Source organism: Equus przewalskii, chromosome 7 (assembly GCF_037783145.1).
Source record: "Equus przewalskii isolate Varuska chromosome 7, EquPr2, whole genome shotgun sequence".
Classification (NCBI taxonomy): Eukaryota; Metazoa; Chordata; class Mammalia; order Perissodactyla; family Equidae; genus Equus; species Equus przewalskii.
The window spans coordinates 17,155,368-17,178,289 of record NC_091837.1 but is presented as its reverse complement, the minus strand read 5'-3'; the positions used below and the strand labels follow the sequence as shown (position 1 = coordinate 17,178,289).

Below are 22,922 nucleotides of genomic sequence, written 5' to 3'. Positions count from 1 at the left end.
ACCCCTGTTCTGGGAGTTACATCCGCTGGTGTTCCCTAGAGATCCATTCCCCTTGTTCGCAAACTAAGTGGTTCAGTGGGGCGGACTCCATGCCACAGCTTCAGGAGTGGGCCAATGACTTGGGCCTCACAATGTATTCCACCTAGCTGACTAGAGTGCTCAGTTCAGGATGGGACATACGTGTGCCCCCATCAGACCAATTGGAGCTAATTCTGCGACTCTTTTTTCTGATGTACTTAGATCTGTAAGGATGGAAACCAGAAGCAGCCATGGCTCACCATGAAGGGGGAGCCTAACTGAGAATGAAACCCACAAGGAAGAAAGCAGGACTGTGAGATGGGAGAGAAAAGGAACATGTCCTGATGGCACTGAGCTCCTGGATCCAGCCATCCCTGAAGCTCTTGTTTATATCTAGTTTTGTTCAGTACATGATCCTGCAATTTTCTTTTATTAGCTGAACCCAGTATGTGGTGGGTCTTTGTTACTTGCTTCAGGAAAAGCCCTGACAAATGCAGCCCTGGAGGTCTCTGAGCCAGGTACCCCTCTTTTGCCAATAACCCCCACTCCTCTGTCCAGGTTGTGTGGGATTTCCAAAAGGGAGAGAAACTGAGTAAGTAAGACCAGCCTCCTCTCTCTGGACCCCTGGATCCCCTGTGTCAGACACCTGCTGTCAGAATTAAGTTTACACATGTGCAGAGGCCATATTGTCCCTTGGGCAAACTCAGATTTCAGAGTCTGCATCCCCACCCACTGTCCCTGGAAACAGGATCCCAGACTGCTAGGAAGGGGTTGTGGTGGAGCAGTCACCTCAGTGTGGACAGGAGGAGCCCTGGGCGTGGTGGCCCCTGATAAGGAACCAGGCCCTTGGATAAAAGCTTTGGCTTCTCATGAGGGCCAATTGTGAAGTGGCCTGATTAAATAAGGCGGGCGGAGAGGCCTCATGGAAATCCAAGCGGCTCTGGCTCCTCCTACAATTCCAAATCCAGCACAGAAAACAAGTGCATCTCCTGGAACATGTGTGTGTGTGTGTGTGTGTGTAATATATACAACATATACATTATATATGTGTCCTATATAACATGGACACATATTAGTAACATTATATAAGAATTGCTGATACTTATCACCTACACACCACGTGTGTGACACCACGCTAGAAGTTTACATGCATTCTCTCATTTAATCTTGCAACCACCTATGAGGGAGACCCAGCTCTTCCCCTAGCTTTGCAGATGAGAAACTAAGGCTCAGAGACGTCACTGACCCACTGCCTCACAGCCGGGAGAAGGCAGAGCTGGGCTCTGAAACCGGGTCTTGTGTAGCTCTGAAGTCCGAACCAAATCAGGCCCGCTGCCTGTTTTGTAAATAAAGCTTTATTAGAACACAGCCCTGTCCACTCGGGTACGTGAGGCTGTGTTCGTGCTACTACAGAAGAGTTGAGTAGTTGTGAGAGAGACTGCTGACCTGCAAAGCTGAAAATATTTGCTCTCTGGCTCTTTAGAGAAAAAAGAACCCTGGCCTCAACTCTCACACAGGGTGGTATAGCCTGTGACAGCTCACGTGGCTCTCTGGCTCATTTGACGCTCACTGAGGATCGGCAAGGTCACGGACACTTACATCACCATTAACCCCAATTTACAGATGGGAAAACAGAGAGGGGAGGTGGTGGCCTGAGGTGGCCCTGCTGCTTGGGGCCAGGCTGAGGCACAGCCCTTGTGCTTTCCACAGCCCCTGTGCTTTCCATAGCATCAAGCTGCCTCCTGACCCCAGAGGGTCCTGACATGTCCCCATTTGGGTGACTCACAGGGTTAGCGGCCTCCCAGAGTGAGCCTCTGCAGGGGGCATGAGCCCCAGCCCTGAGGTGCTGGTGCCACTCACGGTGGCTCCTGGGGTTTCTAAGAACACTGAAGCCGAAGGCTGCCTGGAGGCATGGGGAAACAGAAAATAACGACCCCGGCTGGATGCAGGCTGGCGCATGCCGATTAGCACCTAAGGACCTAGGACCACAGGACCACAGCCCTGTCAGGATGGGATCAGCAACGAGGTTCATCTGGAAGTGGCATGCCAGCCCCTGCCCCAGACAGGCCACCTCTGCCCTCTGCTCCCTCCCTCCCTCCCTCTCCGCAGCACTTAGCACCAAATCCCAGGCCTTTGTCCCAAGAGACAGATGCTTTGGTTTCTCAGGGAGGTTAGTCCTCCCTCCCTCTAGCCCCCCACCCACCATCTCCAGATTATCTCTATCAAGGAATGCAGCACCAAGTGGCTGGCAGAGTCAGGAGTCTAGGAAGATGTACAACTGGAGACAGGAGGGAGAGGAGAGAGAGAAAGGGACAGTGAAAGGCAAAGAGAGAGACAGGGATGAGAGGCAGACAAGGAAGAGAGGGCAGAGAAGCTGAGACCGAGAGAGAGAGAGAGAGAGAGAGAGAGAGAGAGAGAGAGAGAGAGAGAGAGAGAGATAGGGAAAGGGAGGGAGGAAGAGGGAGCAAGGGCGTGAAGGTGACACAGAGGGAGAAAAAAGGAGGGTGACAGTGTTCCAGGAGGAAACCAACAGAAAAAGAGGCTGGTGATCCAGAGGGACAGACAGACATTAAGGCAGATATGACAGAAGAGGAGAGCAAGGGAGAGTGAACAGAGAAGCGAGAAGGAAGGGGAGACGGATGCAGGCACTAAGTGCCCACCCAGACTGCCTGGCACGCCCTGACTTTCCTCAGGGGGAGGACTGCTCCAACAGGGGCCTCGAACAGAGCAGCGTGGGGCCAGGGAGACACCGGAAACTCTTAATCCCAGCCACGAAGAATGTGGCCTGAGACCAAAAGCAGGTTCTCAGATCCTGCCCAGACACAGATGGAGCCGGGGCAGCAGAGCAAGGGTGTCTACCAGTAACCAGCACAGGCCTGGGGCCACCCCTGGTGAGGGACGGTGACAAGTCCACCTGAGGCCTAGGAAGCAGCCTGTCATCTGGAGAAGGAGGACTCTCCCTGTTCAAAAGGAGTTACAAACAGGTAAAATGCCCCGGGGTGAAAATCAGAGTTATCAAAGCTACACTCTAGGAGCATATATGTGGCCAAGAGGACAGCCTTTGTAGCATGTGCATGACAGTGGAGGTCAGGAGGGGAGTCTGGGAGCACAGTCCTGAGGATGAGAAGAAGGGCTGACCCCTCCTCTTTGAAGAGAAAAGTTCTTGTTACAAGAATTAACAAAGGACATGCTATTTATGGCAGGCATGGTTACAGCTGGTGGCTCCCATCTAAATGTTGCTTAACCTATGATGGCTTTTTTAAACCATTTTAATCTGTTGCCAACATTTTAAAAATTATGGGATTGCCCACAAAAATCTAAGTGTCTGGCTTCTCTTGGAAAATGTGGGTAATCTGGTGACACTTTGTCCCTTTCCCATAGAGAAACAATCGGCTGGAACTGAGTGGTGGCTGCCTTCTTTAGAAGGGGTGGGTGTGCTCCATTTTTCCATAGTCTTCACCCTTCCCTATTGTCCATCACCAAGTGGATCCTTCACTCCTGATGACCCCAAGGTCCTCAATCCAGATTTACTGGGTAACCACCAGGCCCCTAGTATGAGGCACAGGGGCTTTATCTATTCATTCAAAACATACATGTTCAGGGTCTACAGTGTGACAGGCCCTGAGGATACAACCATGAACAAGACAAACAAGACATCACCTTTAGGGAGCACACACCCTGGTGCAGGAGACTGACCTTAATCCATATATTTTATCTCCTATAGGATCTCAGTCTTCACAACAACCCTCTGAGGAAGGTACTGAGGCTTGAGGTTTTCTTACACTTAGTGAGTAGGTGCTTGTGGTTAGGTGAAAATATTTAACAGTCATTATAGGATGAGCACTGGCCAATCAGAACACATGCCCAGCCCATCAGGAAATATAGTCAGCCAGTCAGAAGACAGACCAACCAATTAGAACACACACCCAACCAATCAGAATACACACCCAGCTAATCAGAATGCACACCCAGCCAATCAGAATGCACACCCTGCCGATCAGATTAAACAGAGTTAGGAATGTCTGCCCTGCCCGCCTGCGGTGCTGTTTTCCTGGGCAGGGATAATGACATTTTGTCCGTCCAGACAATTTTCCAGTTTTCAAACAGTGGTCACAGCCCTCCAACGATCAGCAGTCCTGTGAGGTGGATGGATATCATCAACATGCCCATGGGCCAGAGGAAGAAAACAGGGCTCTGAAATGTTGAGCCATCTAATAAGGGCCACATGGCCAGGGGGAGCAGCCCTGGGAGGGGAACCCAGAGCCCCTAATTCCCGGCCAGAGTTTTTGCCTGTGTCCCATGTGGCTTGTAACCGACTAGACTCAAGTTCTCTGAGGCAGGCACGGTAACAGACACTCCTTTGATGCCTCCATGATACTCCGTGCAACGGTCTGCATGTTTGTGTCCTTCCAAAATTCGCATGTTGAAATCCTAATGCCCGATATGATGGTGTTAGGAGACAGTGCATTTGGGAGGTGCTTAGGTCATGAGGGTGGACCCTTATGAAGGGGGCTGCGTAAAAGAGGCCCCACGGAGCCTGCTGCTCCCCTGCCAGCAGGTGAGGACAGGGCAAGAAGGTGCCAGTCATGAACCCGGAAGAGGGCTCTCACTAGAATGCCACCATGCTGGCGCCTTGGCCTTGGCCTTCCCAGCCTCCAGAACAGTGAGGAATAAATGTCTGTTGTTTATAAACCACCCAGTCTATGGTAGTTTGTAAGAACAGCAGGCAAGGACTACGACAGTACACACTTTACATGCCAGGAATTCAGCGAATACTGATCGCTCATCAGGCATAGCAGGGGTGGGGTGATATCCAAAAAAAAAGTCAACCGAAACCCCAACACCATATAATAGTATTGACGGCCACAACTCTTAGGTGATGTTTCCTATGCACCATGCACAGCATCCTTTCATTTCATCCTAATAACCACTCCACGAGAAAGACATATCATGTCTACTTTAAACATGGGGAAACTGAGGCTCAGAGATGTTGGGTAATAAATGGCAGAGGTAAGATTCAAACCCAGTTTTGTCTAACGCTCAACTCCATGCCTGGCTAATGCCAGGATGCTACGGCCTTGCCTTGGGAGTAGGACTGGGTCTCTATCTGGCACCATCCCTGGTAGGCTGTGTGCTTCTTAGAGATTCCTAAGGATTGTCAGAAGGACAGACAACCCCTTGCCAGGGGTCACCGAGAAACACACCCAAGGGGGACACATGGGGAACTGAGAGGGTTTTCTGTACAATGGTGGAGACATGGCCCCACTAATTTGGATCATGGACTAATTTGGCCAGGGGGATGCTCCTCAAAGCCCCTGAGGACAGGGGGCCCCCATTATTCATTTTTACTCTAGCGGACGCTGGTTGTCAGCATTTATTCTCCCTTCTTAGACAAAACCCTCAATTTCTAAGCCCAAAGGTAAAGATCATAGCCCAGGATTAAGCTAATAAGTTTCCATCCCATTTGCCTGACCCCACTAATTGGTTTAGAGATGAGCACACGGCCACACTGGTTGAATCAGAGTGAATCTTAGACCTAAACAATCTTACTCCTCTACTCAGGACCAGAACAGGAAAGGGGCTGGGACTTCTAAGGCCATCTTGTCACTACATGGAGCCTAAAAGTGAAGGCATCGTGGAGAAGAGTAGAGCTGACAGATACAGAGAGACTGAGTCATGATATGAATGGAGCCCCTAGATTCAGCCACACCTGAAGCCTACACAACCCCTGGACTTTTCAGTTACATGTTCCAGTAAATGACCTTCATACTAAACAAAGCTCAAGTTTGGTTATCTGTCACTTGTGACCACAAGTCCCAAGCTATATGTCAGTCCTACCAACATCTTGCAGTGATAAAGACCTGCTTATTTTCCAATCAACCAAATGGTCTTTGGCAGTTTTGCTTGGGTGCCTGCTTCTCTGGTCAGTTAAGGCAGGAGAACCATCCCTAAAAATCCCAAAGACTGTGTTGAAGTCCACCAACTTCAGTTCCTGCCTCGGTGATGCCAAAAGTAGCCAGCTCTGCAGCTCTGGAGGGTAACTAGCAGAATCCTTTCTCCTTTGCCCTCTGGATCCTGAGTAGCTGAAGGTTCACAGTGCTGGCCACAAAGACAATGCTCAAAAATGTTATCGTCCATCCAAAAATATTTGTGTGTGCCATCTCCATGCAAACCTCTGCAGATATAGTAATAAGCAAGAGTGAGGTGGTCTCTGCCTCATGGAACTGATACTGGGGAAACAAGGCATTAAACAAATAAATAAATAAATAGATGGCTGCAAATTGTGACAAGTGCTTCTGAAGAAAAGTACAGGAGATGAGAGAAGGTGTAACTGACCTAGCGTGGGGAGTCAGGGAACGCTTTCCCAGATGAAGGGACAACAAGGACAGGTGTCCAGCAGCCTAAGGGTGTGAGGCAGGAGAGAACACAGTTCACTTAAGGAATTCTTTTAAAAAGGTCAGTGTGGCAGACGAGCGAGCAGAGACTAGAAGGGGGCAGGAGCCAGCTCACCCAGGGCCTCGTGGGCCACGTTAAGGATCTGGGCTGTCACACAGGAACAATGGAGATCGTGATAGAATCCTAACTTGGGTTTGGGGACCAGCTTTTCATTTTGGGAAGATCACTTCGATGAATTGGATTTGGGGCCAAAGTGGACATGGAAAGATCCATCTGGAGACTACTGCTTAGTTTGGACCAGGGTGGTGGTGGTGGAGGAGGAAATGGAAAAAGGTGGAAGAACGGAGGTTGCTGTCTACACCCCAGGAGGCAAATCTGGCCCTCTGCCTGTTTTTGTAAATAAAGTTTTATTGGAACACAGCCACACCCATTCATTTTGGTGTTGTCTATGGCTGCTTTGTGCTACAACGGGACAGCTGAGCAGTTGTGACGGAGATCATAAGGCTTGCAAAACTGAAAATATTTACTATCTGGTCCCTTACAGAAAACGTTTGTGGATCTCTGATTAAGAAGGTTAATTCAATGAGACTCAGAGATGGGGCATCAAGGAGAGGGAGGGCCAAAGACCATACCTAGATAAAATATAGACTTGCCCAACTGGGTAGATGTGCAAGATGGGGTCACTAGAGAGGAATCAGTTTTATTGGGGAGGGGAGCAAACTTGATTAAAACAACCCACCGTACCCCATTCTACTGTCTCATGGAAATGAGGTCAGGCCGAGTTACATGCAGAGAATGACTGTGACTCAGAGGTGGAAGGCACCATGGTTTCTAGTCTCGGCTCTGATGTGCTGCGTGACCTCCAGCCGTGGACTTCTTCTCATGTGCGGCATGGGGATGCAGGAATGTGAATGGCTGGTGTACAATGTATAGTCCTATAGCAGCCTTACATGTTACTTCTTTTCCTATTGCTATGAAATCAGTTGAAGTCCAAGAATTCCTCACCCGGGGGGTTACTGGGACAAAGGCACGATCAGACAGGTCCTGATGACAGAGAACAGGATTGCCCACGCCAACAGGGTGTACCTGACCGAGATTCAGGACTCCCTCCCACAGACAAAAATGACCCCCCCCCGGCTCCCAATCCCAACCAATTTTGGCTGCCACAGCTCCTGATGGGAGCAATCATAACAAAAGGTCTAAGGTTGTCTAATGCATGCTGAGCCCAAACTGTTTGTGCTAAGGCAAGAATTGCAAAATGTGCAGGCAGACCAGAGACGAGAGAATTGATAAGAACCCGACAGTGGCCTCGCATAGAACTTACACAGCCACCTGCACACACCTCACACATGCACACACATCACCAGCCCTCCAGACGCACAAAATGTGTTGTCGTTTAAACAAAGGCGCTGTCCTCTTCCTCCGGAGCACTAGCACTTGCACTAGCAGCAGAGATCACAGCTCTGCAACCATCCTGGCGTAAAGGGGCGAGCCGTTGGTTGGGCATCAGGAGACCCAGGTTCAAATGCCAGCTCTATAACCCTGGGCAAGTAAGCCCCTTCTACTCTCTGCCCTCAACTTCTGCTGTGGATATTGGGGAATAATAAAGCAGAAACCAAAAAGAATTTGCAACTTAAAAAAAATCCCGTCTGTAAAGTGAAGGGTTGGATTCAGTAATTTCTGAGGCCACTACCAGTTCTGATCTCTATGATTCTAGAACAGAGGTTAAAAATTGGGAAGCCCAAGGGGCTGGCCTGGTGGTGTAGTTGTTAAGTTCACACACTCCGATTCAGTGGCCCAGGGTTTGCAGTTCAGATCCCGGACAGAGACCTACACACTGCTCATCAAGGCCATGCTGTGGCAGCATCCCACATACAAAATAAAGGAAGACTGGCACAGATGCTAGTTCAGTGACAATCTTCCTCAAGCAAAAAGAGGAAGATTGGCAACAGATATTAGCTCAGGGCCAATCTTCCTCACCAAAAAAAAAAAAAAAAAAAAAAAGGGAACCCCAGGACTAAACATGACCAACAAACCTGTGAGGTTATTTAATATTGGCTCATGCAGTATTTAAAGATTTTTCACTGGATGATAACATTTTAAAAGTGGGAGCTGGCATATTTAATGCCTTACCACATATTTGCAATCCCTGAAATAAATCACAGCTCTTTGGATAAAAAAAAAATTGAACAAAATAAAATAAAATTGAGAGAGTTCTCATAAAAGTTACCATCTCTGACTTCTTCTGAAAAATCGAAAGATCTGGCAGCCCTGGTCCCACAAAGAGAGGATGCAGTAAAAAGGACACAACACCACTTATGTAGAGGTCCTGCCAAAACTGTATAGCCTGAGTCTAACCACAAGGAAACACAGACACATCCAAACGAAGGGACATTCTGTAGAGGAGCTGGGCCGACTCTTCCAACTTGTGCAAGTCACAAACAACAAAGGCTGAGGAACGGTTCAAGCTTGTCACAACAGCTCGATGCAAGATGTGACCCTGGATTGGACCTTGCACCAGAAAAAAAAAAATTGCTCTAAAGGATACTATTGGGACAATGGCTCAAACTGGAATATGGTTAAGTGAAAGTCCTGATTCAGCGTCAAGTTTACTGAATCTGGTACCTGTGACAATGTAAGAGAGTATGCAACCCAGTCCCAAATGGTTCACAAAAATGAGAGACAGAGAGAAACAATGGGGTGGGTGTGGGGCATTGGTGAGAGGAGGCCAATGGAAGCAAATATGAACCTGGAAAATCCAAGTAAAGGGGGTACAGGCGTCCTTTGTATTGTTTGTGCAACCTTTCTGTAAGTTTGAAATTATTTCAAAATAAAATGCTAAAAAAAATGTCACATAACTGAGTGATCCTCAAATATTAGCATGCAGAACCCCCTGGAAGGCTGCCAAAAACTCAGATGGCTGGACCCTCCCCAGAGCTTCCGATTCAGTAGGTCTGGAGCCCAGAGAGCAAGGATTTGCATTTCTAACAAGCTTTCAGGTGATGCCAACGCTGCTGGTCCAGGACACACTTTGAGGAGCCCTGGGACAGCCTAGTTTAAACTGTGGAAGTGACCACCAAAAGAACCAGATACAGAAAGAGTCGTTAAATAGTAGGATTGGGAGGGGGACGGTGCAAGGGACCAGTGTTTTTCCTAAGGGACCTTTCTGTATCATTTCACTTGTTTCCAGGTATGTATATTTTCATGTCTACAACGCACCTAGACCAGCACCTGCCTGGCAAGTAGCAGATGGTCAGTACATGTTAGGGACCTGGTGGGACCTGGGTTTCTCAAACATGGCAAAGACGCCAGGCAACGCAGGTGCTTCCTGTGTCTGCTGGAGGATGGGAGCAGACTTCCACCTGCTCATTCTTGGGGAGAAAAGGTCTTTGGGTCACTCCCACAGGATGTATGTTTTCCCCTTGGAATTGCCACCACTGAGTCAGGGCAGACCCAAACTTCCCCAAATCCCTCTCGATCCTGAGATGAGAACGTGGTTCAGGCAGCAAACTTCTGTCAAGACACGCGCTCCTCCTCCCCTCTTCCAAGGGGGTAACGAACCTTGGCCTCAAGCCTCATTAAACCCCATTATATAATCACCCCCATCCTGAGGCTCTTTATAACTTCCAGTGGCTGGTTTCTTGGGAGTATGCAGTTTGGCTTCATCAGTCTTTACTGCTACGTGCTGCCTCCCTCAACAAATCAGGCTTCTGACTCAGCCTCAAGGCACACGGAGCCAGGCCCTCAACGGAGGGTCAACTATCTGTCACCTTGTCTCCAGGACAAAGAACGGGAGATGCTTGGAGAAGAGATGAGGAGAGGGCATGGTGAGGGGTCAAGGTGAGGGAGTGCCATCTTTCAAGGTGCCTCGTGAAGGACAGTATCTCAGAAGACCAGGGCTTCATACAAAACTCCAGCTGGTGCCATTAGGACCAAGATGAAGAAGTCTGGGAATCATGGGTCCTTGTTCCCTTTGGGAGCTGCTACCCTGAGGGGCTTGACCCTCAGAGGCAGCTAATAAAGAAACACCCAGAAAACTGCAGGTGGCAAAAGCACCGTGTCATTCCTCATCTTCTGCCAAAGACGTCCAGAATGAATGAGTTGCAGAAGCTGTCTGCGACTCATTCTTTTGGTGGCTTTCTGCAGCTGCCTGGCCCCCAGGGAGATGGCTACCACCTGGGACAATGGATGCCCTGAATATCAACGCCAGAGTCCGGCGGTGTAACAATCGCTTAGCCAGTGTGCATTCTGCTCGTGAGCGAGCACAGCTCGCTGGTGAACAAGAGGCATCCTTGCAGCGAGGCTGTCCCACACAACACAATCCCCCAGCTGGGTGAGGGCGCGGAGAGGAAACTTGAACAAGTTCAAGTCCCAACTCGATGAGCGAGCAGGTTTCAGGGAAGACCGTGTTGCGATTTCATTCCGCAGCACTGCGAAATGGTGATTCAGGATGAGTACGAACGCCACTTCCCTCCTGACCTGGGACCTTGGCTCAGTTACTTAATCTCTCAGCCCCAGTCTCTTCATCTGTAAGATGCGGATAATCATAGTACCTACCTTATAGAGGATTGTGAAACTTAAATGAAATAATAGAAGTAAATTGCTTTGCCTGAATGGACGAGGCCTGGAACAATGTCAACGCACAATAAATGCCAATTGCTATTATTGTCATCATTTTCATCATTGTTACAAGCTATTCCACCACATAAAGTACAGCAATAGCTCCCAAAGATACCCTTCATCAGGACTCAGCGCTCTAAGCACCAGCCTCTGTGCTAGGAAATTTACACGCATTCCTCATTTTGTCCCTTCTACATCCTTGCTGGGTAGAAACAGGCGCAGGGGGTTTGGTGACTTGCCCAATGACATGTCAGCAACCACACATTTGCTATAAACCCAAAATCACTTCCACCAGCCAGTAAGGAATGAGGATGCACAACTACTCCTTCCATCTAAACGGTGTTTTTTCATTCTGAACTGAGATCAGAGATACCCTACAACAAGCCACAAGCACACAGCTTGTTGGACCAAAAATGGTCCATGGGTGGAAGGCATCCAATCAGACGTCTCGGGAGCAACATGGCACGCTTGAACGGAACACGGAATAAATGCAGGAAGGATGGAGAGCTAAGTCCACTGCTCGCTCCCTCTCTGGGAAGCATCCTGAGTCAGCATCTTCCACGCTGAGCAGCAGAGTCTGATATCTTGTGCTTTGTGAATGGCTAACCTTAGAGACAGGTTCCTTCGTAAACTGGGGCTCCTAGCACCCCCTGCTCTCCCCGGCTCGTCACCCCCAGACCAGGGAAGTGGGGTAAGTCCCAAGGGGGCGAAGTCCTTCTCACAGCCCATCCGAGGTGTCTAGGCACCCTGAGGGTCCAGGGCTCGGCCATTATACAGCTAGATGCGCCTAATGCTGTCTCCAGGCATTAGTGTCAGGGCTAACAAGATATGTATCACCAGCCTTCACAGTGCAGCCCGGGCCAGAGCTGACAGTGACAAACGGGCAGACAGACTCAGCCCGGCAGGGACGCAGCCTCAGGGGCTCCCTCAGCAGGGTCAGGGTGAGGAGGGCTGGCACCGGGTCCCAGAGGCAGGAAGTTCTCTCCTGAAACTCACAGTGGTGAGAGGACGCGATTATTACAAACAAGGGGGAACCAGCATCCGGCAGCTGTGTTCTCCCAACAGCCCTGCCGGAGTCTCCCAAACCAGCATCCGCAGCGAGGCAAAAGACGTGCCCAGGAAAAGCTCACTGGGTGACGCTTGGAATCTCAGAGTCTCTAAGCTCTGGAATGGACCCCCATGGAGTCTTTTGTTGTACAGTTGGGGAAACTGAGACCCAGGTAAAGAAAGGAACTCGCTTCACCGAAGAGACAAAGTGTAGGCAGGACTGGATCTGGATACAAAACCTACAACATGGGCAAGATCACTCACCGTTCCGAGCCTCAGTTTCCTTACATGTAAAATGGGAATAATAATGCCAGCCTCAAAGATTGTGGTGTCTTAAGTGGGACAAGTCAGGGACAAAGGTCACACAGCAGTTGGTGGCAACACTGAGACTCTGGCAGAGAGCTTCTCATGTCCTAATCTGAAGCCTGTCTCACCAGGCTGCCCCTGTCTCTGCTATTTGTTAGGATCAATGGAAATGGGACTGGTCCATGGGGTCCCAGCTAATATTTGGGTTACAGGCTCATTCTCCCATTGAGACTCAAATGCTAACTTTTTCCTCCCTGGGAGATCAAAGGGTGATCTCTTTGCACACAAAGACCAGGACTGTCCAGAGAGGCAGTTGTGCTTTTCTTATTGCCAGGAGCTGATTTTAATTAAGGACTTTGCTCCTGCCTGCAGACAAGTAGAGAAGGAAGCCTCCCGTCTCAGATGGAGACCAGGGCAGGGACGAAAAGCTGGGAGCCATGGGGAATCCTCACAAAACTCTTCGGCAGGAGAACAGGCGGCTATGTGTGCAAGTCCGTGGTTTTCATGCAGGCTAGAGATGTTTCTGCTCTGGCCAGAACTACAGTGCAGAGCTGTGGTCCAAGCCCCACGGGTGGCCATGCCGACATTCGCTCAGAGGATGGAGATGCCCAAAGACAGATGGCAGTTGGAGGCAGCTGCCCAGCACCCTGCCAAGGTAAATTCCAGCTCCATCAGGGCCATGGGGAAGTGGCGGTGAACTGGAAGGCATTTAGCCACAGCCCTCAAATTAACCAAGAAGCCAGAGGATGTGAATGCAACTAGGGAAAAGGGGCTAATAAACACCATAATGACAGCTACCATTTATTAAGCGCTTCCTGTGTGCCAGGCACTGTGCAGACGACTTCGACATCTATGAGCTTAGCTAATCCTTGCAACCACCTATGAGGTGAATCTATTGTTAGCCCATTTTACAGATGAGGAAACTGAGGCTCAGAGGGACTCAACTTGCTCAAGGTCAGCCACACTGCTCCAAAGAAACAGAGCTGGGCCTGGAACCCAAGCTTCTCCCTCCAGGGCCATGACATGCTGCTGCCATCACCCATGTGATATGTCACCACCGCTTTCCCTGGTCTGGGCTCACCCAGCCACCCCCTGACTGCCACGCAGTCCATGTCATGGAGCATTCTTGCTCTCTCTGACAGCAATTTCTCTGGACAAATTAATACGCTGGGCTTCTGGTGTTGACGTGTGTCATGAGTGCTATTTTAGTTTGCTCGCTTCAGCGCCTGCACCCCGGGGGAACGAGAGCTAGGCTCTGGAACTCCTAACTGACGTCCACATGGGTCTCTCCTGGTTCCAGATCCTCAGCTGACTCCTGCAGCGGACGCCTGATACACATTTGGGGACTGTCAACTGAATGCACCGTGCTGCCCCAGGCCAGCCGTCCAGTTGGGCTAAGGCAGAGCTTCTGAACCCAACAGTCTTGAAACTGGACACACGGGTTGAATGTTATATGTGCAATTTTCCAGGGAGGCAATTAATAGATTTCACGAAATTCTAAAGGGTCCATGGACTCCACAAGAACAGTTCAAAAACCCTCATTTCTCATTTAGAGAAAGGCATCCTGCTGGATATTTCAGGGATCTTGGTTAGCAAATCATAAGCAATGGTTAAGCTTGTATACTCTGGAGCTAGAAAGAACCAGATTCAAATTCCGGCTCAACAACTCGACAGCTGTGTGACCTGGCCAAGCTCTTTAATGTCCCTGAGCCTCAGTTCCTCATCTATCCAATGGGAATAATCAGACTGTTGCAAGAACTAAATGAGACCACGCGTGTGGGTGACCAGCATGTACCGGTGCTCAGGGAACATTACATATCACGTCCCAGAGCCGCGACAGGACGTGGCCACGCTGCGGCTGTATGAAGGGCCAGGGATTAAGTCCCCCACATTCCAGCAACCTCTCCTCCTTTTGAGGCCATAAATGTTCTTGTCTTGGCTGGAGGACTGGTTTTGTTCAGGGGCTCCCCTCTGACCAGTCTTTTCAGCAAAACCGCCCTCTGGGCAGAGAAGATTAAACGCCTTCTGAGACCTCAGGCCCTGATCACTGGAAAGTTCTATTTCCACTCTGAGTAATAACCACTTTGTCTCTGGCAGAAATTCGTGGGAGCAGAATGTAAACCACCCCAGGCCACGCTCAGCCCAGCTTGAACCCACATACATCTTTGAGATGCAAAGGTTACGTGTGTTGACCTGAGCGGGGGAAAAAAATTACAGAATTTAATCACAGATGCCTTATCCACAGCGACCAAGAAAAGTCCTGTGACTGGGCAGCTGAGAAGCCAGGGAGAGAAAAGGCTGTTTCCTTGCATGCGGCGGCGTGTGCATGCCTGCTTCCCTCTTCCCTCCGTACACCTGCAGGCAAACACAGTAGGAATGCGGGACCAATGACAGCTGCCCGTCAACCTCCGAAGCGCCAATTGCACCCCCCTTTCTCGGAAACCATCCAAAGGGGCGGGAGAGGCACAGGTGGGAGGCGCTGGCACAAGGCGTCCAGTGAGCGTTTCACGAGCATTTTCACAAGAGAAAGAAAACAGAGTGTGCACCTGGGGAGGCGCCGGCAGGTGCAGCAGCCCAGGTGGGGGCGGGCTGACTTACTTGAGGAGAAGTTGGCCTCGGTGTGGACCGGAGGGGTGGAGGGCAGGAAAGGCGCGTGGCCCACAAAGAAGGAGCGGAGGGAGCGCTCGGACAGGAGTGGGGAGCGCTGCTGCGAAGGGATGTTCTCGCAGCTGCCCACGCTGCTGTGGATCTTGAGGTTCAAGGGTTTGCTTTTCTTCTTGGCTCTGAAAGGGAGACAGAAAAAGAGGAAATGTATCCATAGACACACAAAATGAGAGCAGGGACACCCAAGCTCCTTCACATGGCGGCCCATGGCCCTTCCCCACCTTGATCTGGCCCTGCCCCCCTCTCCATTCCCCTCTCACTGAGCTCCAGCCACATCCTCTGCCCCATCTCTCTCCTCCAACCCTTCGTTTATGCTGTCCCCACCGACTGGAATACCTTCCCCTTCTTTGCCGGCTTAATCCCCATCTGTGTTTTAATCCCCATGTGAGTTTATGACTGGGCTCTGGTGTCTTCTCCTCCAGGAAGCCTTCCCTGATATTCCCTCTTCCCTCCTAGCCTGGGTTGGATGCTCCCTCTCAGTTCTCCTAAAATATTCTGTATATCTCTCCGTGGCTGCACTTTCTATTTTTCCAAATTTGTTCTTTTAGTTTTTGTCTCCCAAGAGGATTGTGGGTCTTTGAGGGCAGTGACCCCATATTGTTTCTCTGTCCTTGGCAACTAGTACAAAGCCTGGCACACAGTAGGTGCTCGTTAAAGGCTTCTTAAGTGACCAATCTGGATTAAGACTGGCATTTATCACAGTGCACGCTAATGCTCTATCTTCCACACTTGACCGTGGGCTCCTTGAAGACAGGAACTTGTGGTTTTCGTTCTTAGAGCTCTCAGCCCCTAGCTCGGCACCAGCTGAATACAATGAACCTCTGGAGCTGGTTTTGAAACATTTCTCCCCTTCCCAAGATGCTTACGGGATCAGTTTAAAAGAGTTTGGTTTAACATTGCGTGGAAAACTAACCTCAGCGCTCTCCTCCCCACCTCCCTCCAAAGCCCCAGTGAGGGCTGGCTGGGGGTTAGGTGCCCTCTGGTGGTCAAAGCGAACCCTCCTTGCAAGTTTTCACAGTTCTGGATGAAGCGCCCAGAAAGGTGCGTTAATTTAAGACTGGAGGCCTCCCACAGGAGCAGCCTAAAAGGCACGCTCTCCAGGAGGCCTGCTTCTCATCGGCTTTCTGGAGTCCAAGTGTGCCTGGGCTGACAGCCCTGCTTGCTGTCTCCCAGGGGCCGGTGGCGAGGCCGGGGAGGGTGCTCCCTGCTATGGCACACACAATGGCTGGCTCTCCCTGCCTGTGGTTGGAGCAGAGAGGGGAGCAAGGAGGGAGAGGCATTTCATTCCACACACATTTCCAATGGTGGAGATTCAAAGAGGCATCTACACTGAGGCAGTGCAATTTAGGAGTTAAACTCGCAGGCTTTGGGGTCAGGGAGACAGGGCCTGGGGCCTGACTGTGACCTCAGGAAAGCGATCTTGCCTCTTTGTGCCTCAGTTTCATCACCTGGACAATGGGGAAAATAACAGCACCCACCTAAGAAGGATATGGTGCCAATTCTATGAGATCACCTGCTTGGCACAGAGCCTCGCACAGAACGAGGGGTCTATGACCAGGTTAAGTGGGTGGCTATATAGCATGGAAAGACCCTTGAAGAAGCCAAAAATTGAAGCCAACCTGTGTTTTTCATCTGAAACATCCAGCAACTCTCTAATCTCACTACTACCTTTGGCGGATGAAGAGGATGCATTCAAACCCTCTGGCAGTAAATACCATTATCATCTTTAAAACATGGATGGGAGCCTTGAGACACTGGGCCACCAAGTGACGCGGCCAGATCCCTTGTACAAGGAGAACCAAGTCTAACCCAGCACAAGTTTAACAGTAGCTCAAGGACTGCAGAGAGTCATTTTGCTTTACCAACTCTTGGCCACAGATGGAGCAGAGAAGGCGTATATATAAATAAACGTTAGACAGATGGATAGATTAAAAGATGGATGGATGGACGGATGGAAGAAAGGGTGAAAAAGTGGAAGGATGAAATGAATGAAGGACAGAGAGGATGGGAAGATGAGGGATGGAAGCATGTATAGAAAGAAAGGAGGATGGGAGGATGAAAGAGTGGGAGGACAAATGGATAAAGTGATAGAGAGAATGGGAAGATAAAATAATAGATAAAAGGAATAGAGGAGGATGGGATGATGGACGGAAGGAAGGAAGGATGGATGGATGGATGGATGGAAGGCAGGAAGGAAGGGTGAAAAGGTCAAAGGATGGAAGGATGATGGATGGATGGATGGAGAGATATAAAGATGTAATGAAGGAAGAGAGGATGGTAGGATGGAAAGATGGATAGATGGAAGGGAGAAAGAGGGCGATAGGAGGAAGAGAAAGTGGAAGGATGAATGGCTATTTGATCAGAGTAGGCGGAAGGAAATCGTATATCGCTTCCTACCCATCAAGGATTTGCCTTTACCATCTGCTCTCACTACCCAGGCACGCTCAGAGGGGAAAACAGACACAAGTGACTGTCTGATGACTATGACTGTGTACTAAGATTTAGTGGATATTTTGTAGTATATCCTTCAGATGCAATTAAAAAGAACATCCTCTGCATGATCTTTGCAGGATATTAGATATCTATTACATAAATGTCTTCCTTGGAAATGGGGACAATTCTGGGGAAAGTAGTAAAATTAGGTGGCACGAAACATTGGCAAGGGCAGCTCCATCCTCTGGGGCTGTATCAGCCCCGGGTGGACCATGCTGCTTTCTGGATGGGCAGGCAAGTCAGGGCTCCCTGACACGGTGGGCTGTGCTGACAGCAGCCCCAGAGCCGGGCTGAGGGGAGGCTGCAACCCAACCCAGCTCTGGGGCCACAATCTGTGCTTAGGAAGAAGATGCCCTTGTCTTACCAGGTACAGCAAAGGACTATTGCAGCTTTGGAATCTAGGAAAGTTCTTCCCACCTTCCTGATGCCTAATTTGCATGGAATATCCAAACTAAAAGGATGCTGAGACTCCGTATTCTTCAGATCGGCTCATTACTCATTACTCTCCATCTCCAGCCCCCCAGTTCTGGTCCAAGCCACCTTCTTGCCTCACCTCAGCTGCTGCTACTGCTGCCTCTTCATTGGACTCCCAACCCCACTTTTTTTTTTTTTTTGCTTTATTTTTATATTGAGGTGAAATTTACATAGTATAAAACTAAGCACTCTAAAGTGAACAATTCAGTGGCATTAAGTACATTCACAATATTGTGCAAATACCACTTGTATCCAGTTCCAAAATATTTTCATCACCCCAAAAAGAAACCCTGTACCCATTAAGCCGTTACTCTCCATTCGCCCGCCCTCGAGTCCCCGGCAACCATCCACCTGTTTTCCGTCTCCATGGAGTTGCCTATTCTGGGTTCTCCATCTAAATGGAATCGCACAACATGTGAACTTCTGCGTGTGGCTTCTTTCACTGAGCATAATGTTTTTGAGGTTCATCCATGTTGTAGCACGGATCGAAACTACATTCCTTCTTTTCCTCCAGTTTATTGAGATATAATTGACATACGTTACTGTATAAGTTTCAGGTAAACAGCACAATGGTTTGACTCACACATGCTGTGAAATGATTACCACAATAAGCTTAGTTAGCATTCATCATCTCATATAGATACAAGAAAAAGAAAAAACAATTTTTCCCTTGTGGTGAGTACACTTAGGATTTACTCTCTTAACTTTCATATTTATCATATAGCAGGGTTAGCTGTAGCCATCATGTTGTACGTTCATCCCTGTACTTATTTATATTATAACTGGAAGCTTGTACCTTTTGACCACCTTGCTCCAATTCCGGCTCTCCCCACACCCCCGCCTCTGGTAACCACAAATCTGATCTTGTTTTCTATGAGTTTGGTTTTTTAATTTTTTTAATTCCACATATAAGTGATACCATACAGTATTTGTCTTTCTCTGTCTGACTTATTTCACTTAGCATCATGCCCTCAGGGTCCATCCATGTTGTCACAAAAGGCAGGATTTCCTCTTTTTTCTTTTCTTCTGAGGAAGATTTGCCCTGAGCTGTGCCAGTCTTCCTCTATTTTGTATGTGGGTTGCTGCCACAGCATGGCCACTGATCAGTGGTGTAGGTCTGTGCCCAGGAACTGAACCTGGGCCACCAAAGTGGAGTGTGCTGAACTAAACCACTCAGCCACGGGGCCAGCCCCATAAGGATTTCCTCATTTTTTATGGCTGAATAATATTCCTGTGTGTGTGTGTGCATGTGTGTAGAGTGTATCTCTCTCTCTCTCTCTCTATATATATATAGTGTATATATATGGTGTATACATATGTGTATATATAGTGTATACATATATAGTGAATATATATGTGTATATATATCTCACAACTGCTTTATCCATTCATTGGTCAATGGACACAGGTCATTGTTGCATCTTGGCTACTGTAAATAATGGTGCTGTGAACATGCAGGTGTAGCTATCTTTTCAAGTTAGTGTTTTCACTTCCTTTGGCTATACATCCAGAAGTGGAATTGCTGGATCATGTGGGGTTCTATTTTTAATTTGGGGGGATCCTCCATGCTGTTTTCCACGGTGGCTGTACTAGTTTACAATCCCACCAACAGTGCAGGGGGTTCCCTTTTCTCCACATCCCGGCCAGCATCTGCTATCTCTTGTCTTTTTGAGGATGGCCATTCTAAGAGGCATGACGTGGTATCTCATCGTGGTTTTGATCTGCATTTCCCTAACGACTAGTGATGTTGAACATCTTATCATGGACCTGTTTATTCCTTTTTATGGATGAATAATCTCATCCCGCTTTCGATTCTTTACAGTGTATTCTCACCCAGTAGCCAGTGAGGTTTTGAAAAGAATACATTGTATCATATCACCCCCCAGCTTAAAAACTTCCAAAGGTTTCCTATTGTTCTCCCTTCACATGGCTTACAAAAGCTTCATAGGACCCTCAGCTCCCCCTCTCCAAATTCTCTTCGTACCATCGTTACCTTGTCACCCTCTGACTCTAGCCACTCTGGTCATCCTTCTGGTCTTTGACCACACCAAGTTCTCATCTACTTCAGGACCTTTGCACATGCTGTTCCCTCTACCTGGAACACTATTCCCCATTTTGCCTGTTAGTGGAGACTTACTCATCTTTTGGGTATCAATTCCTTAGAGACGCAGTCCTCAACCCTCAGAACTAGTCAGAACTCCAGGTTACACGTACTTCCAGCACCATCTGCTTTTTCTTCAGAGAATGCATCCTAATTAGAATTCTGCACTTACTTATGTGGTTACTGAATGAGTGTCTGCTTCCTCCGTGGCCTGTGCCTGCCACACATGCAGGAAGGGCCTGCATCCCCAGCTCTTAACACAAAGCAGGCACCCCACAGTGGCAAAGCCAAGATGAGAGGCCAGGCTACAGACTCCTACCAAGCCCGCACGTCCCAGCTCAAGCCAGGACATCTTGGCATCCTCCAAAACAGGGGAATTCTAAAGGAATGTGGCTCAATTTCAATCTGCAAGTCAGGAGGGCTGGGTTAGCAGCATCTTCCCACTTAATTCTCAACTATGCACTCCTGAGGGCAGAGACACACCTTATTTCTTTTTCCAGCCCCCGGCCACCCTCCGCCTCCATCTGGCAGAAGGCTCTTGATCAACACCCATTTGCCAGCCTGCCTCTTAGAGCCTTCCTCACAAAGATCACTGATAAAAAATAAACAAACAAAAATTAAAAAATAAATCAGTAACAAGGAAAAAAAAACAGGTTGCCAAGGGAAGTCCCAAACTAATGTCTTTGCACCATTTCCTCTTCCTCAAGACTGCTGGGCTTTGAGTTAAGCAAAGCTGCAGGCTCCCATGGCCTCTTCACCCTCAGCGTCCTCAAGTGTGGGGTTGTGTCCCCTTGAACTCAAAAGCCGTCACCGGGCCAATTCCCTCAGCGTCTCATTAACCGTGTCTGGAGCATCTGGCCTGGTCAAATGGGAGGAAATGACAGGGCTGGGAACAGACAAGATCCTCACCAGCGTGGTTGGAGGACAGGTGCGAGCACGGATTCCTGAGAGCACACCACCCTGTGCCGCCAAGCGCCAATCCAGTTACCATTTCCCAAGACAGGAAAACGTGGCCACTGGGCTTCCATGGGGCTGTGAGCACTGTTCCTGCCTCTCCAACAGGGCCTTTTACATCCTTCGCAGTTGGCCTGATCTGATGACCCAAGAGGAGGCCTCCAGGAAAGACCCTTTTCAAAACCAAAGAATAGCACCAGTTCTTCGGTGGGAAGGGGCAGGGAGTACGGACCCTCGCTCAGCGCAGCTGCTCAGAGCCCAGGGAAGAGGAGGTTTGGAAAGCAAGGGCTTGTTAAGTCCAACACCGAGAGGATGTTTAATGAGAATCTGCTCTGCTCCTTGGCCATAGTCTGCAAACTTTATTTCTGGCTCAAGTGCACCCCAAGTGTGGCATCATCAACTGGAGCCCGGGCAAAAACGGGCACGGATGACAGTCCAACAGCATATGTACACCCTGCAGTGTGAGCTGCCTTTCCCCAGGTGTGGAGGAGCCTGCAGTGCTGTTACATGAGACGTGGACGACGTTTGTGTATTTTAATAATTAAAATTTAAAAACTAAACCTTTATATCAAATCCATAATTTCATAGCAATCATTTCCTGGTATACAGCTTTACGGAAAATATACTAAGAAGAAAAGGAGAAGGAGGAAGAAGAAGGAGAAAAAAGGGGAAAAGAGAGAAAAGGAGATGAGGAAGAAGAAAGGAGGAGGAGGAAGAGATGTTAGGTGCAAAAACGTTAAGTAAATTCTAGTATAGGTCCCACCAGAATGGCTAAAACAGAGTTGACAGTACCAAATGTTGACAAGGATATAGAGCAACCAGAATTCTCATCAAATTCTAGTGAGGTTGTACAAAATGTACAACCATTTAAAAAACTATTTGGCAGTATTTACTAAAGCTCAAGGTACCTTCTCACTCAACAATTTCCCCACTGGGTATGTACTCGGCCAAAAGGAGTGCCCATGTCCACGTAATGCCCCATGAAGAACGTTCACGGCAATGTCATTCACATGGCCAAACACTGGAACGCTGTCAATGTCCACCAATAATAGAATGGATAAATGAATCCTAGTATACTGGTATGATTGACTACTCCATTGCAACGAGAAAGAGGAGATTACTGTTGTACTACAGCATGGCTGAATCTCAAAGACATAGTGTTGGGCAAAGGAAGCCAGCCACAAAAGACCAGATATTGTGTGATTCCATTTATAGGAAGTTTAAGAACAGGCAAAACTAATCTATGATGAGAGAGGCAAGAATGATTTTTGGGGGGCAGGTCATTGACCATAAGGGCACCCAAGAATCTTTCTGGGTGTTAGGCATGTCCTCTGTCTTGATTGGGTGGTGGTCACCTGAGTATATTGACATATAAAAATTCATCAAACTGTACACAAAAATTGCACACTTTACTACTGAATGAAAGTTATGCCTTATGAAAACTTTTTTAAAACAATAATAAAAAAAAGACAACAGCCCAATTAAAAAGTGGGCAAGGACTTGAATTGACATTTCTCCAAACAAGATATACAAATGGCCCACAAGCACATGAAAAGATGTTGACCATCATTAGTCATGAGGGAAATGCAAATCAAAACCACCATGAGATACCACCTCCCACCCACTAGGATGGCCATAATCAAGAAATCAGGAAATAACAAGTGTTGAGGGGATGTGGAGCATCTGGAACCCTTGTACATTGCCGGTGGGAATGCAAAATGGCGCAGCCACCGCAGAAAACAGTTTGATGGTTCCTCAACAAGTTAAACACGGAATGGATATAGGACCCAGCAATTCCACTCCTGGATAAATACCCCAAAGATCTGAAAACTGGTGCTCAAACAAAAAC

General features: G+C 48.6%; 1 protein-coding gene across 5 annotated transcripts in view; it reads right to left on the bottom strand.

The window, feature by feature from the left end:
* KSR2 (kinase suppressor of ras 2) overlaps positions 1-22,922 on the bottom strand; it is a 387,205-nt gene that overhangs the window by 144,976 nt on the left and 219,307 nt on the right. For all 5 annotated transcript variants that reach the window (XM_070627136.1, XM_070627133.1, XM_070627135.1 and 2 more), the window contains exon 5: positions 14,986-15,170. In XM_070627136.1, the coding sequence (XP_070483237.1) occupies positions 14,986-15,170 (185 nt within the window). The remainder of the gene's footprint in view (positions 1-14,985; positions 15,171-22,922) is intronic.